This window comes from Ictidomys tridecemlineatus, chromosome 4 (genome assembly GCF_052094955.1).
Source record: "Ictidomys tridecemlineatus isolate mIctTri1 chromosome 4, mIctTri1.hap1, whole genome shotgun sequence".
In the NCBI taxonomy this organism is placed as follows: Eukaryota; Metazoa; Chordata; class Mammalia; order Rodentia; family Sciuridae; genus Ictidomys; species Ictidomys tridecemlineatus.
Window position 1 is genome coordinate 127,883,702 of NC_135480.1, and position 16,582 is coordinate 127,900,283.

Below are 16,582 nucleotides of genomic sequence, written 5' to 3' on the forward strand. Positions count from 1 at the left end.
TTTGAACTGCAATTGAATAATTCAGATCCCAAACTCTGGTCTCTTTTAAGTTATCAAGATCATTAAGAGAATAGACATGGGGTGAGAAAAGAATTATTCATTTTGGATAAACTCCCCATCCTAACTTAAATGAACTTCCCAAGCCCAATAAAGACTTGTCATTTGACATTTTTGGAGAACACGTTACTCTATCCAAATACTAATAATACGAGGCATTGGTCACACAGACAAATCTGTGTAAGCATATGTGCATGTCACCATGTCAAAAACATCAGCTCCTTGATATTCCCTGACTTTACAAAGCTTCTAGAAAGATGTTTATCAGTGTCAATTCATGTTTATTTTTAACAGACTCACTAAAGATCTACAAAAATTTTGACCCTTTCAGTGACACAGTTTGGAAATATGAACCTTTCCATGGAAAATGGAAGAATGAGGTATAGAGAGTAATCAAGAGAAGTTGTCTGTCCTCTGAGATACTTGCAAGATTGGTAACAACCTTGGTTCCCTATAGAACAATGGTGAGAAGGCATTATTAGCCATCTGTCTGGAATAGGATAAGCAGGACAGGTGCTGTGGATCTTCAACCCTCACAGATTGCCTAGGAAAACTCAGTAAACCTGTGCACTCCAACATGTTTCTGAAAACACTTGGCTCTCTCTGAACTCTGTCATAGAAAGACAGATATCAAGTTCACCTAGGAAATCTGAGATGCTAATCTCAGAAGAGTGAAGTCATTCAATATTAAAGAGTCCAAGGTCTATAGTATAGGAATGTTTTTTTCTAGGAATTTTTTTTCAGAAATAAAACCAAGGAAAAAAAGGGAAAACATTTTTTTTGGCAGTAAAAGGGAAGGAGGATTTTATATTATTTTAGTTAACAAGAAATGAAACAAGGGTTTATTATTTATGATGATTTAGTGCTTTGATAAAGAGGGAAAAACATCACTGCCACCCTAGTGAATCTGTGTCAACCATTGCACCACAGGGGTCCTGAGGCTTGCTGTCTTGTCTTCCCCAGTGTTAAGTTCATTACCCAGGCTGGCATTCCCCAGCCTTCACATCTGAGGATGACTACCCTCTAGCATACCTCCATAAACCTACAGGAGAAACGTAATATCAACACTACAATTCCTCTTGTAGGGTTAGAAAATTCTTAGATATTAATTTTGTACAAGATGTGCAGCAGCACTAGGCTAGAAAGAGCCCTGATTTCCAGGGGACCTGAAATAGAAACTTAGCCATGTGTTAGGAGTATAATTTGAATTTGTTCACTGTCATGCTAATCTTTCTGGGCCTCGGTTTTCTCCTCTGGGAACAGATAAATAATATCTGTACTGCAACATTGATAAGGACTTTTTAAATGTGAAAATATAATCCATGTGATCTGGCATATAAAAGACATTGCACACAAGTTGCTTAAAAATAGTGAATGCAGACATTACAAAAGGGACTCATGGCATTAAGAACTAGGCTGAGTGAAAACAGAATATTTTAAATCTCAATTGTTGCATCTCTAAGTTAGCAAATGTAACACTACACTTCCAAATGTGGGGAAATGAAGCCATATCTAGCAAGTTTTTTTTAAGAATTTAACTAACTTAAAAATATTTTATACACTATTTTCCCCCTAAATTATTTCTCAAATGGTTGTTTCTCAAATTTACTTAGAGGCTCCCCTAACCCCCATATTCTTTTCAAAAGAATCTCCCCCCAACCCAGCCACAAAGCCATGTTTATTTCCTCACTCTGGAGAGTCACATTCTTTAAAAAACATGCAGAGAGAAGATGATGACTGTAGACAGCACAGGATGGTCAACTCTGGAGATGCTGAGGCTGGCTGAGCAAACAGGAGACAAGGAATGCATTTGCAGGGTCAGATGAGGAGGGAGTTGAGGAAGAACAAGTAGGCCAGGAACACAGGAAGGGAGAGAAGACTGACAGATAATCAGCTCAGCTGTTCATGTATACAAAACTGAGCTTTGCAAAAGCCAGGGGTTTACACAAGATCTGGGCCAGAAGGATTTCTGAGTCTAGACCCAGCTAAGGTAGAGAAAGTGAGATTTTTCTTTCTGCAAAAAATTTAAGGAAATACCCCAAAATTCAGTGGTTGAGTTTAAATAATAGCTTAATAGTTTTTTAAAAAATATATAAATAAATGCAAATATCCATGATAAAAAATATCAGAATTTTAAGGAAAGAACTTCCAGGACTCATCTCACTTACCTTTCTAGCCCTATTGAGATGATGTTGTCTTTATTTATAATGTTCTGATATTTTCATCATAGGTAATTCTCACATTCATATTTTATCTTTTAAAATACTGAATGAGAATGTTATTGATCTTGATGTTGAAATTGTTTGGTACCCCCTTTAAATTCTGTGCTCCGAGTGACTTTATCCTATGGTCCTACCTATAGGAAGCAAGGGTGGGCTGTGAGAAACCTAGAGTGACTGTGTAGGAGCAACTCAGCAACCAATGGAAGTAACTTCTTGGGGATGCTTTGGGTGCTTTCAGGAATCTCAATTTGAATTATGTTCTTAGGTCTAGGCAAGAGTAATTAGAAAATGACAAAACCAGGCGACAGAGACCACAAATGGATCTGACATTCTTGTCTTTATTGGTATATGTGTTTGGCTCTGAATGATCAACTACAGTACAAATTCCAGAACAACAAATCTCAATTGCAACAACATATCTATAAGACAGTGAGTTCATAGTTCCATTGATCACTCTTACACACATGTGGACCAGCTCTGGAGTTTCTGAACATAATGGGAGAATACAACGTTGGGCTCCACTCTCTTGTATCAAATATGAGAGAGGGACATAAAGGTAAAAAAAAAAAAACATTCAGTATCAACAGTGCCCCCTTCCCTATCCCTCCCAGCAGAAGTTGGTACAGTCCCACAGGGCTGATTCCAGCCCAGATGGCAGCAAGGGCAGCCCAGGTAGCAGTGGGGAGGCAGCAAGGTCTCAGAGAGGATCACAGTAACACTCAGATCTGGAGCCCATTAGTAGAAAGGTCTCCTTGATGAACATAAATCCATGCCCAACCACCCACAATCCTTTCTCTCTAAGAGGACAGAAACCAAGGGGACCATCAGAATTAAACCCTCAATAAAGCAGCCTCCTCCTCACACACCTGTGTTCTTCGTCATGTTGGGGCCAAAGGAGGCACAGAGGTTCTCAGTAACATAGATCTTCCCAAAGAGAACAAAAAAAGCACACCCTGGGATGATAACACCAAGGACAATCCCAATGTATCACCTATTAGACATGAATCTAGCTAATAACCACTTTAATTAAAAACTTGGTGTATGATGTATAGGAAATAGGAAAATATGCATGATTCAAGAGAAGCAAGATTCAGGAAATGAGTGATGATCTTATTCCCTTTGCTGTGTGTCCATTGTCTTCCTACTCAAAGTTCAGGAGTTCAGAAATCCAAGGCTCAGCTAATCATAACCAATATCTTACTAATAATACGAGCATTTCCTCTTTCAAAACAAGTATCTCTTGATGAAGGTCAACATAAGACTCCAAGGAACCAAAAACCTTACACATAAAAAGAGGAATATTATCATCCACTCAAAGACTCTTTAAAGAAATAGAAACACCCTAAAAGTATATCCTCTAACAGACCTAGGGAAACAAAGAAACAGCCCTCTATAACTAAGGCTCAGCTATATGTATTCATGGGTTTTTTTCCTGTGGCTATCAGGAAATAGCATTAATGGAATTAGGAACTAGGAAGAAATGTGATCATTAACATCATAGTTCCTGAATCCTAAGCCACAGGGAAAAGTAGGGAGGATAGGAGAACAAGATGGGCAAAGAAATTTATATTCACGGAAGTAAACCCAGGATAGAGAAAACATGAGACCCATTAGATCAGCTGACCAGGATACTCTACTGATAGAAGGTAAGAATGAGTTCTGCTCCTGGCTATAGAGGCAATGAGAGCCCCTCTATTCCTTGGCAATTGACTAAAGGCCAAGTTACTTGCAGAAGTAAATTCTTTTGGACTGATGGGTTGGGCGGAGGTAAGTGTTGGGCATGAAATTATAAAAGGATCTGAAAATCCATCATTCCTGTAGAAAAGCAATTCAACTGGCTTCTCAATGATGCCATCTCTGCTTATTTTACAAGCAGACATAGTATGTAATCTCTTCTAATAAAGACATTCCCTGAAGTGGAGACTAGCTATTTTGATATAATTACATAGTGTAAGGCTTTATCCTGTCCTCTCTGTATCAACCACTTTATTGGAACATTAGGAATATGGCACTCAGTCTAAATGCCATCATTATCTAATAATGAGCTTGGGCTCCACTTTAATGCACCCAAAGGTCAATGGCATGGTTAAATAAATGTGCTAAATAAAAGCAACAGGATAACAAGAATGTTGACATCTACCCACAAACAGTAACTGAGAAGAATCATTGACCACATATAGTAACCAATAAGAATAACACAGAAACTAGGCTTAGATCATTGATTTCTTTATAGAATTCTTCCCTACCTTTGGTTCAGAATCATACAAATTTAATCTCTTACAAATCAAAGGAAACTATTTGTTCTGAACTCATTTTTGTAATCTGTCAAACCTAATATCACTCTGCAAAATACCAGCATGGACATACTATTGAATGCCATGTTATTAATAGAGGTCCCCTTGCCAGAACCCTACACTAGGATCAGATGCCTGAAACTGCAAAGGAGGAAGTCTTTTATGATGAAAAATCTGGGGACCTCTGAGCAGCTAACTTCATCAAGTTTATGCAAGGCTGAAGGACCAAAGGTGAACCCTAGGTTATCAGAGGTCTTTTCCCAGTCTGGGGATCCCCAGTGGAAGAAAAGGTATCTCTTATATTGGGAAACATCAGATGTAACCAAACTGGCCCTTTAAGCTCCAACAGGCTGAGTCCCCTGAAAGGAAGTAGATAGCCAGAATGACGAACTGGGAAACAAAAGTGATTAGTGGCTGCAGTGGAGCCACAGACTGCATTTGGAGTCATCTACGATGTTGACCCTAAATAAGAGCTGTTAGCCTGCCTCATCAGAACAAGGAGGACCTCACATTTCCTGAGACTTCCCAGCTCACAACACAAAGCAAATACGACATGTGAACTGAATGTAACATAGCCAGCATGCTTCCTATGGAGTTTCTAGTACAATCCATCAAAGGCAAAAATATGAACAAAGCCCAGCATAAATAATGGTAAGGACACATACAGTTCCACTTCCTATTAGAAGATAATAATAGAACATTCATAAAACTAGAGAGCTTTATATCCAAATGACATCTGCAATTACCTCTAATTATTGGGATTACAGGTATTTTTATATCATTTTGTTTTTTACATCATCCAAGTTTTCTACTCTAACTCATAATATTTATTTTTAAGTATCTAATTTTAGGGCACCTGAAAGTGTTCTGGATGATCAAGACTTAATTCTATCTTATTAGTAAAAAATCTTCAGGCCTGCACAAACAAGGGTAATCAACGCATTGTAGTTTGACTGGTTTTAAAATCGAATTTTCACACTGGAGGAATTGCCTCGGTCCTGGGAAAACCAGGATGTGCAGCCACTCTTATATTTTTACTCCCTTTTTCTTCTTGGCCACAAGTCTCATAATTTCCCTCTGCATGGAAAAGCCAAGTATTCACCTCCAGCTGAAACACACAGTATTCCTTCAGTGATAGGAAGCAGCCCCCAACAGAAGTCAAAACTGATTCAACTCCCCCTTGAGTCACTGTCTAGAATGCAGCTCTCACTCCCACTGAGAGAGCCAAAGGGGCAAAACCATTTTGTATACATGCTAACCAGGTTGCACAATGAAGTAGTTATCTCCTCAATTCTTTTCTGCCTATGGCACATTGCAAATTCATCTTACCTGCCTTTCCAGAGTAGGAACAATGATCAAGGAAAAGAGAACCAAAACAAATAAATAAGAAACCACTATTGGGTAGCATTACTGCATTTTAGGAAAGAGAGTCGGCAGAATGCAGAAGCTCAACTATGGTGGGTTATCCTCTTGGGGTGGCAGAATCAGTAAACACAGGAAATCTGCACTTTACAGGGAAGAACCCCACCTAATAGCTGCCATGAAGGGTTGAGCATCACATCCAAAAAATCTTCAATCATGCCCTCTCTATTTAACAATAGGGAGTGCTCAACTGTTCAAAGCATTTGGATAACAGGAGCTTCTTAGCAACACAAGCAGTTTCTCTACATTTGTATTTGCTGAGCTGGTCCTGGTTCACAATCTGCTGGCACATGCAAGAGTGACCAACCTGAAACCAAAATGGGGTGCAGGTTGATTAGATTCATCCTGCTGGTACACACACTCCAGTTGGGCTGGGCTTTGGGAAACACCCAAAACAAATGTATTAGGATATTTCATCTGCTGGGATACTTCCAAAACATCACTGATGATTTGGTAAAATTGAACTGAAATGGCTGATGTGTGCAGGATACACAATTCCATCTTGGTTGAGCAATGGTATTCCAGAATAACACTATGGGTGTCTCCCCAATCTAGATCCATAGTAATATTTTCTTTTTCAACCATCAAGTTTAGGATTGAAGTGTTTTCTCCAGGAGATCTATGTATCCGCAATTGGGTGCTATTTCTTTTTTTGATAACAAATAATATCATCTGGTGGTCAAATGCTAATAACATGATTTTACTTAGTTGTGAATGTGCTTGAAACTGGTTTGCTAGCAATCTTCATCTCAGTGGAGTTTATAACATAGCTTACATTTTAAATGTAATTATGCAGCATGTATTCATTTCCTTTCTTCCAGGGAATGCAAGTTGCTTTTTTAAGCATTATTTGATAGCCTCTTACCATCTCCTTTGGAGTTGAAAGGGAATATAATATCAAATTGCTATAGCTAGCGATGGGGGACTATGGCACCGAGAGGGAGAAAGAATTGTACTGGGACCTGCAGAATGCCAGCAATGTGCCATGACAGCCCCCACGGGACAAGTTGTCAACCCAGTGTGCCATAAACGAAGCAGTTTCTAAGGATCCTAAAATAACTGCATTCTCTCTGCCCCAATGCTCATGCTGGGCAGAATAGGCTTAGCTTATTTTTAAAGTGCAGGCCATGGCCTTCAAAGGCATACAAACAGTTCCCAAAGCAGCTATTATTTGGCCAATTAAATGCTTAGAAGAAAATATATTTTTGAAAGACAAAATTAAGAGGCAAGGGACAGGAGAAAGTGCTAAAGCAATTGTTTCTACCTGTTTTTGAATCCTATCCCTGGCCACCAAAATGCACCACAGTCATATGATTACACTGAAGTTTGAAGATAACCCTGGGTAACTCTCAGGGCCCTCATTCTTTGATCAAATGAGCTCCTGGGGTCCTGGATATAATTCAGAATTTTTGCTCATGTGTACTCAAAGTGATGTTGCAAATATGTTCAAAACCTCTGCAGCTCTGTGAAAAATATCACCTTCGTTCCCTCCCTTTGTTGGTAACACAATGACCAAGTGGACGTGGCAGTTAAGAGGAGCAGGATGGGAACTCTGTGTGATATTTTCAACTACTATTCAAACACTCCCTCTCTTTATAACATCTTATTTCCTTAGTCCTAGCTGGTCTGTGAATCTGTGCTTATCTACATGACTGCCTAATAAGCAGATAACCAGTGGGAACACACACACACACACACACACTCACACACACACACACACACACACACACACACACACACACAATGCCTGGAGAAGCATGGCACACTCTGGAGAAAATCAAGAAATTTTATCTGTTTCATCGGAAATATAATCAAAGTGGGAAAATGTCAAATGTCTTCATATGCATCTGCCACAGGCAGTTACTCGCCCTAGGTATGCATAGAGGGCATGCTCTGCAAGGACAAACACATACACATACACAGTTAGACACAACTCTAATTGAATTGAGGCCCAAGGCCTAGGACCCTCGCTAATTTACAAGGATGCTCTAGGAAAGACACATTTTTAGGAATGACAGTAAATCTATGCATATAATGTATTCCCACCCTACAAGAGTCAACCCAAGATTGACAATTTGGGGGGTTTTGCTGGTTATTCATTCGTTTGTTTGTTTGTTTGTTTTCCCCGCTCAGAAGGTATGCTTCCATGGCACCCTGTCAAAAACTTTCTCAGCAGTCAAGGAGAGGATAGCCACACAGCTGCCTTTTAGCCAACTTTGTGTATCCTACTAGGAAACCACCCCATTCTGTAAGACGATGAGGTTTTCAGACATGTCTAAACAGACTAGGTGAATTAAAGACCAATTCCAGACTTGATGTTGCTGAGCTCATCAGCTCCATCTTGCCATCCTGATTGATCGAGGAGATGGGTCTATAGTTAAAGTGGCATAGCACTTTGAGGGGTTAGTCATTAGAGCCCATTGCTTTGTCTTGGGAAGATAACTTCTTGCTTGGCTAGATTATGGAAGCTAAGGAGTGACGTCAAGATGTTGTCTGGCCAGAATTTGCAGATAACCATAGAACTCTTCTCCTCCATCAGGCATGGATTTAGCCTCCTTTAGTTCCTGCAGTGACACAGGAGCCTCCAAATACCAAATTATTATCAGGCGATCTTGGGGGAACCTCTGGGCCCTGCAATAAAGTAGACAGACTTGCTATTGGAAAGTGCTCGGGAGCAATTCATCCCTGTTCAGATTGCTCTAAAATCCTGCAAATCATCTCTGGACTTGGTAAATGAAAACTGTCACATAACTCCAGATAGTTGTTGTAAAAGTACTTCGGGGATATAATTTATCATCATCTTTCATTAATCTTATGCATCATTTAAAGAAGTCCAGTTTGATCATATCTTTTGCTTGCTTATTATTTTGTTTGTAATGCAAAGCTATGCAAGTATTGAGGCTGTATTACTTTCAACAAGCCACTTCTGAACACCATCTCTAAATGATGTTTATATTACTGATCTTTAAGAATCACAAAAGATAGTGAAAAATTGACCAAACCTGACTCACACTGATGTATTCATATTATCCCACCTGCAGTTTTAAACCTTCAACCATTTAAATAAAACAATAAATACCTGCTCTCTATGGGGAAAATGGAGTATTTGATACTCTTAGGCCTGGGCTCCACACAGCCTCCACTATTCCACTATTTCTAATCTAGCCTCATTCTCACATTAACCTGCTAGGTCCCTATAAGTAATCGAGTTTCTCAAACCTGGCCTGTCTTAGTGCCTGTCACACGATATATTGTGATTATACCATGATATAACTACTGGACCTCTACAGTGACATTCCCTGAGGACAGAGAATAAGCCATCATTAATGACTGAATCTCTAGTTCCTAATAGTATGAAAGTATTATAGGTAATCAATAGCTATTTATCCAATGGAAATTCAGCATCTATATTAGATTCTTATAATTCAGTGAAACGAGCCAGAGATCATAAAGCATATGCTGGAGATCAGGCATATATTCTAAAGTCAATATATTTGAATTACTTATAGCTTTGGGAAAGAGATGTAAATTGCTAGTTTGTGGCCCAAACCTCTGATAGATCAAGAAGGATGAAGGTTATATACTATCCACATGACATGAAAAAGGTTCTAAACTGTCTCTTGATATCTTTTTTCAGATATCATCTATGCAACTTCTTGGAAGAGTCTCTCTTGAGAGTTATTTAGAAGTTAACTAATTTAACATATTCAATAAGAATCACCTAACTGAAAGCTAAACTCTCAAAATTTCATGGACCAATAGCAACAGATCCCTCTGCATTACCAGTCTATGCATTTTACAATGTTTTAATTTCTGGATGACTATGAGCATATGTACAGAAAGAATTCTTTTTGTTAAAAGTTGATTTCTGCTAAAAAAAAGTTCTCTAAATCAGTTTAAATCGGGTGATGCATTGTTAAAAGCATATCTAATAAATAAACTACTGTGTGGGGATGTTTGTTAGGAATAAAGCCAATGGAAAGGGCTATGAGTCATGTTTACTTGTTACAAGTTGGCTAGTAATTAGTATTGGAGTACTGGATTGCCACCTCTGGTCAACATCTGGCCACAATCAAAGGCACAGAATGTTACATGCTATGAAAGAATGCTTCCACAGATAAAGTAGCTGCTTTCCATAAGCTTACAGACTAACCCATGCAACACTACAAAAACACGTGCACAAGGTGGTCCTCCTCAGAACAATAGGCAACAAGTACACTGAAGATAAATGAAAAAAAAAAAAAGGAAAGAGTAAAGAATGACATTTATGGAAGGGTAAAAGGAAAAGGAGAAAGGTAAATTTCTTCTTCATTCCTACCTCTTTGAAAAGAATTCATGAGATATATATATATATATATATATATATAAATTATAAATTTCTTCTGGTATCAGATAAGAAGTAATGAGAATACTAAGCCAGGAAGGGTTGGTTGGGTCAGGGACCCAAGAAGACATTGTAAAGAAGAAACTTCCTTTTAGGATTTCTAAAGGAAGAAAGCACCTCTGGTGGGACCACAGACTCAGCAGCCATCTCGCCCCCTTTCCTCCTGGGAATCTCGCCTGCTACTTTATTTGCTTTCTTACTTTCTTGCTAATACATTAATTTTCTCTTATTGAACGTGTTGGAATGATGGTATCTACTTGATTATTTAGCATTATCTTTCCTCCAATGAAAATGAGAGCAAACTTTGTGAGGACATGTTAATTTTAGTTAACCTCAGTTGCAATACAGCTTCCGGCTAATTGAAGGACATCACATAGTCTGTTCCTGGCTGTGACAGGGGCATCATAATACTCTAGTCCTAGGGAGAACAATCAAAATCATAAGAGATTCTCCCATCAAAGCATTGTGCTTTGTCTTCTTCCATATTTGCTATTAAGTATGCAGGACATTTCAAGGACATTTGGAGGATGCTTACATCATCAAAGAATGCTTACTTTAAGCAATGCTTCCACTCACCTTGATCACACCATAATGACAATATTAGGATTAATAACAACTTGATTTCAAATAATACCTTCAAGTTCAAGGAGCTCAATATTCTTGACACAGTTTTATGTTTGTCTTGTAATTAGAAAATTAGCTAAAAACTACGATAGGACCTAGTATCATACATTACAAGCATTTAATGCTATTCTTTCTAACCCGGAATCCAATTTTAAATATACCGTGGGATAAATGTGAATGAATAGGAAGAAAATACATGTGCATCCATATATACACACATATTTAGGATTTGTTGCCAAATGTCTTCATCCCATGAGGGTTTTCAGCACAAAGTCAGTCCCAAAGCCTACTTTACAATGCTCCCACTTTACCTTGGAGGCAGGGCAGAAAAGTGACATTTAAGACAGAATAAGGATATTCAAATAGAAGAGACCCATTCAGTGTCATTGAATCTCTGGGATCTGGGCCATCCAATCCCTTGTGGCTCCTTGTGGACCCTTGATAGTGTATGAAGAAGGCCTGCAGTTATAATGGAAAAAAGCCTGTTTTTCCACTGTGGTGTTATTTATGTTTTTGTTGTTGTCCTTAAAGCTGTGTTCCTGCCTTATTTTACTTTATATTTGGCCAGTGGCTCAGAAGATAGGATAAGGGGCTCTGAAAAAATCCCAAGTTTGCCAATGGAGGGTAATGGGTTAATCTAGCTCTGAAAAATAAAAGTCAGCCTACTTCACATGCATATCATCTGCTGCCATGTCTCTTTCCTTTCATGGCATCACAAAAGGCCTCATGCTGGAAACTAGTACTGAACAAAGAATACACAATGACCCAAATTGATACCACCTGTGTGCAGCACAGTACTGCCCCAACTACCTCGTGTGCACGTTTTAATTACTTTCAATAAGCCAGATTTAAATTACATCAATTACCTGTTATAACTGAAATGTGTGCATTCTAATGATACTTCTGGTTTCTGTCTCTATCCCTTTCAAGATAAGCATGCCTCGATTCCAACTTCATATTGACAAATGGTTTTGGAAAATGGATCCCAAGAGAAGTTGTTATCTGCCCACTGTTCCAGCAAGAGACACACCTTAGGAATTCTGTAGCCAACAAACTAAAGGATCTAGTCCACAGGCCAAAGTAAGAATCCTGACATTTCACTGGCCCCACCCCTCCATCTGCGTTATCGGGAACTCTGATAAACACACTTCTTGCAAATAGGCCAATAAGTACAAACAGCTGTACTTACATGTGTCTGGCTTGAGCTGACTGTTGGTGATGCCAAAGTACTGGGGATTTTCAATGACAGGGATCTTGGTCATTCCAATAATGACGGCATCAGGGCCACCTTCTGAAGAGGATGGAGTGTTACTCCCATTGGAGATGTGATGGAGGGGGCTGGCAGAGTCATCATCATTGCTGATAACTGAAGCTGGGCCTGGAGTTGGAAAGACAGACATATTGTCCTGTAATTCAATGACTTCAATGGAGCAATAATTCATAAACATTCAATATCCATTTCAAGTTCACAGAGTTGTACAATCATTACTATAATCTAATTGGGGGACATTTTCATCACCCTAATTAGCCCTTTCCCCCTATTCTCCCATTCCCAGTCCTAGGCATATACAAATTTACTTTCCATCTCTGGATTTACATACTTTGACATTTCATGTAAATGAGATCTTTTGTATCTGACTTCTCTTACGTAGTGTACCACTTTTTAAAATAAGAGAATGGGGATATCTGAAGTCTTTATGTCATTTCTTTCCTTATTTTGTTTTTCTGGCTTTTTGTTTTCTGTGGTGCTGGGGATGAAACCCAGAGCATCATTGAGCATGGTAGGCAAGTGCTCTACTACTGAGCCATATCCCCAGTCCCTGGAACCCAGAGTCTTGAGCATGCTAGGAAAATACTCTGACACTGAGCTATATTCCAGCCCTAGTATAACATTTTTTAAGATTCATCCACAGTTTAGTGTGTCAGTACTTCCTTCCTTTTTATTGCTGAGTAATATTCCATTTTATAAAAAAAGTTTTTTTATCCATCCATCCATAAAAGGACATTTGAGCTATTTGGATTATTTAGCTATCAGGAATAGTGCTGCTATCAACATCATGTGATAATTTGTGTTGGACACATGTTTTTATTTCTCTTGAGTAGAACTGGTTGGTCATATGGCAGCTCTATGTTTAACATTTGGAAGAACTACCAAAATGTTTTTCAAAGTGGCTGTGCCATTTTATGTTCCCACTATCAGTGTATGAGGGTTTCAATTTCTTCACTTCCTTTTCCTGTAATTCAGTATGCAGCTTTTCTCTGTTCTGTGAGTATCTTCAGAATACTCTATTACTGAAACTCCCAGTGAGAAGCCACGATTCACTTCACATGTCACTGAAAGTTGTGCTGGGAGTTTGAATATCTGAGTTTCCCATCTCTACTCCTTGAACTAGTCACCTACCTTCTTTGTGCATCTGTTTACACTTGTGGAGTCTGCAAAATAATATCTGCTGCATTTTATGATACTACACTGAGACTAATGACATGGAAATGCATTATAAATTTGAACATGCTCCATTAGTATGAATTAATATTTGGTATTCGTAAGTAAACTTTAACTGGAAGACTAGAATTGCATTGGACTATCTTACCATTAAGTTCCTTTTGCCTTTATATTCTGTGAGTGCCTGCATCATTTTACTGTACAAAATACGTCGATAATAATAATGGATCAATCCCATGGTGAAGTTATCTACTTTGCCTTTAGTTTTAAGATTATTCATAATTACTTGGATGCCCATTGTTTTAAAGAGATAATCATAGGATTTTTCATAGAAGACTTAAACTTTTAGTCTAAAACCTCAGGATATATATGTATTCTACTATATCTTGTCTAAACAATTTATCCATTGATCAGTAAACTCAAACTGGTTGCAACCAAAAATAGATTCTCAGAGATAAAGGTCAATGTGAAGTCTTCAAAACAGTTACAATCATTCATGATAGGTACTCCATAGGTAGGAAGGAGACAAAGCCTCTTAGACATAAATTGCACACAGTCTGATGTGTACAAAATGAGTCTAATGTCTTGTGGAAGCAGAGCACTGGCCACAGATACTGACATAAGCCCCAAGAAAGGAGGAGAGCAAAGAGAAGCAAAATCAAATACCCAGCTAAGGCAAATGCCACATTCAGGAAGAGAAAGTCTGAATTACTATTTGCTATTTAAGAAAATGTGTTTCAACCAAACCTGCCCCCACTCCCACCCCCCAGGATGCACCTTCCTGTATGCTCTACCTTTTCCTTCACACATAATTATTCCAGTGAAAAGCTTAGCTGTTCTAAAAACAAACATTGTTTTGTCAGGGGCTTTGGTACAGTTTTGAATCCCCTATGCAATATAATGATAATCCATCCCACAACCTCCAAGATCTGTGTTTCCTCCTCATAGGGGGATTATCACAGTTTGTAGTGATAACAATTGGACATTCCCCAGCTAGTTAGGTCTTAAACAAACTATGCAGGAGGAAGCCAACTGCTATTATAGGTAATTTTTAAAGTATTCTCTCAATGGGATGTGCATTTAAGTTGCCTTTAATGATATACTCTGGCTTAATTCTGCAAACAAGTCCTCACCCAGCCAATTTAGAAGGCACAGAACAATCAAAGCCAAGGCAAGCCCACATGTTGTGCTCATCTTGTGCCTTGCTCACCTAAGTCAGCAAAGAGCAAGAATCCTGCCAAGAATAGCTATAAAGACAAGTTGTTTCTAACCTCCCCGACCATCCCTGTTTTAAGGTCTGCTTTCTAACAGGCCTCAATCATCCAGATTCTAGCTGGCAAGGAGAAATGGAGATGCATTTGGCTAATGTTTCTGCATGCTGTCCATAAAACCTTCCTGCCACCCGTTCCCTCGCTTACTCCCCAGAGTAGCTGTTCCCTTCTGTAAGGTTACCAAAGCATGCAACTCAGGGAGCTCCCACAGAGGAGTTGCAGTCAAGACTGCACATTTCTCAACAGATTCCTGGTTTCACCTTTACCCTTAGAAATGCAGGAGTGGTCATTTTCAAAAAATGTCACAGGTTGTCAGAAGGCCAGCAATATTTCCTGTTGGAGCCCCAACAGTGATTAAAAATATATTGACCCCAGTTGATTTCTTCTCTGATTCTCCTCTGGCCCAGGTCAGGATATGAACATTATAGTAGCTTTCAATCATTTTTCGAGGAGGTTAATACCTAGAAGACAATTTTGAAATTCCTCCAGGAATTCAGGCTCTGAATTACCTGCAAATACAGAGTGAAGCCCTCACCTGAGTCCAAACAAGGGACTTGCTCTCTGCTTCACTTCCTCCATTCAAGGACACATCTCTGACCTTTCCAATTAAAACCCCCCAACTCAACTCATGTAATATATTGCAAGGGAATGGCCTCTAGTTTGGGGGTGGGGATTAAGCAATTAAACATAGAAGTGGTATAAAACATCAAGGTAATTTTTCAAAAGCCTTTTCACTTTGCAGAAAGTCAGTGTTGACAAATCAGAGCAACACAAACCTCAGCCATTCATCAAGTAACATATTAATTCAAGTGCCGTTTCCTTCATTATTGATGTTCCGAAACCTGGAGATTGATTTGGCTGGCAAGGTTGCAAGAATTGAGCCCATTTTTCTATGAACATTTTGAAATAATGGAATGCAGAGCACAGCAAAGTTGGGAGGGGGAAAAAGCTCTCCGTGGGGACAATGAATGTCTATATAATTTGACAGCAGCCTGTCTGTGCATATCACAGGATGTGTCTTTGTGTGTCTGTGCATGTATTTGAGCAGACACCAAGAAAAGTCAGAAGAGTCAGAGGCACATCACAGCATGTTACAAAAAATTCATAGGAGAACTTGAAAAAAAAGTCTTATAATATTAATATAAAGTTTTAAATTGCTGGGTATGTGCATACTTGAGTTTGGAGTAGATAGTTCTAATGACTGAGCTGACAAATATGAGTTACACCTGGAAACATTTTTAAGCCCATTTTTTTAATACATCTTAGGTGCAAAGAAGCATTTTTTTTCTCTTATCTGAGATGCTTGGTAATGTATCCTTCACATGTGACTTTTCAGATATTTCTAATCCTAATATAAACTTATTTTCCAATGATAAAATTAAAGAAATGTCAGCGCAGCCTGGTGACCCGGGGAGAGGCCCGCCCCATGCCCACGTGGAGAGAGAAAGGCACCCGTGCTGGGGTTCCTTCTTCACCAAAGTGTGGCTCCACAACCAACATCAGGGTTCAAAGAGGCTTGAGACTGCCGCTGCCACAAAACTGGGATATCGCCACTTCTATTAAGGGACAAAAATAAGGACCTGGTAAGATATCACCAAGGTCCCTGTGAGCCTGGCTGCACCAGAGGTATCTCTATGAGGGGTGCTTACAGTTACTCTGTTGCTGAGGTAACAGGGAGTCTTGCATGGGGTTGCCTCTCTCTTGTTTCTCCTACTAACAGCCAACTTTTATGATTACCCTTTCACTAGTCATATAATCTAATACCTCTATAATCTCACATCCTACCTCATAAACATCTCAGCCAACCCCCACCCCCTCTTTCTACCATTAGAAACTGTAAACAATTACACAAACCTATTGACTAT

The 16,582-nt window shown here is 39.0% G+C and overlaps 1 protein-coding gene across 9 annotated transcripts in view; it reads right to left on the reverse strand.

Annotated features, from left to right (window-relative positions):
- Ntrk2 (neurotrophic receptor tyrosine kinase 2) overlaps nt 1–16,582 on the reverse strand; it is a 355,622-nt gene that overhangs the window by 145,873 nt on the left and 193,167 nt on the right. For 7 of the 9 annotated variants that reach the window (XM_078047396.1, XM_040285611.2, XM_040285612.2 and 4 more), the window contains one exon: nt 12,193–12,381. In XM_078047396.1, the coding sequence (XP_077903522.1) occupies nt 12,193–12,381 (189 nt within the window). Of the gene's footprint in view, nt 1–2,597; nt 8,627–12,192; nt 12,382–16,582 lie in introns of those variants that run through there. The other 2 variants (XM_040285615.2, XM_021734640.3) reach the window with 1 other exon arrangement.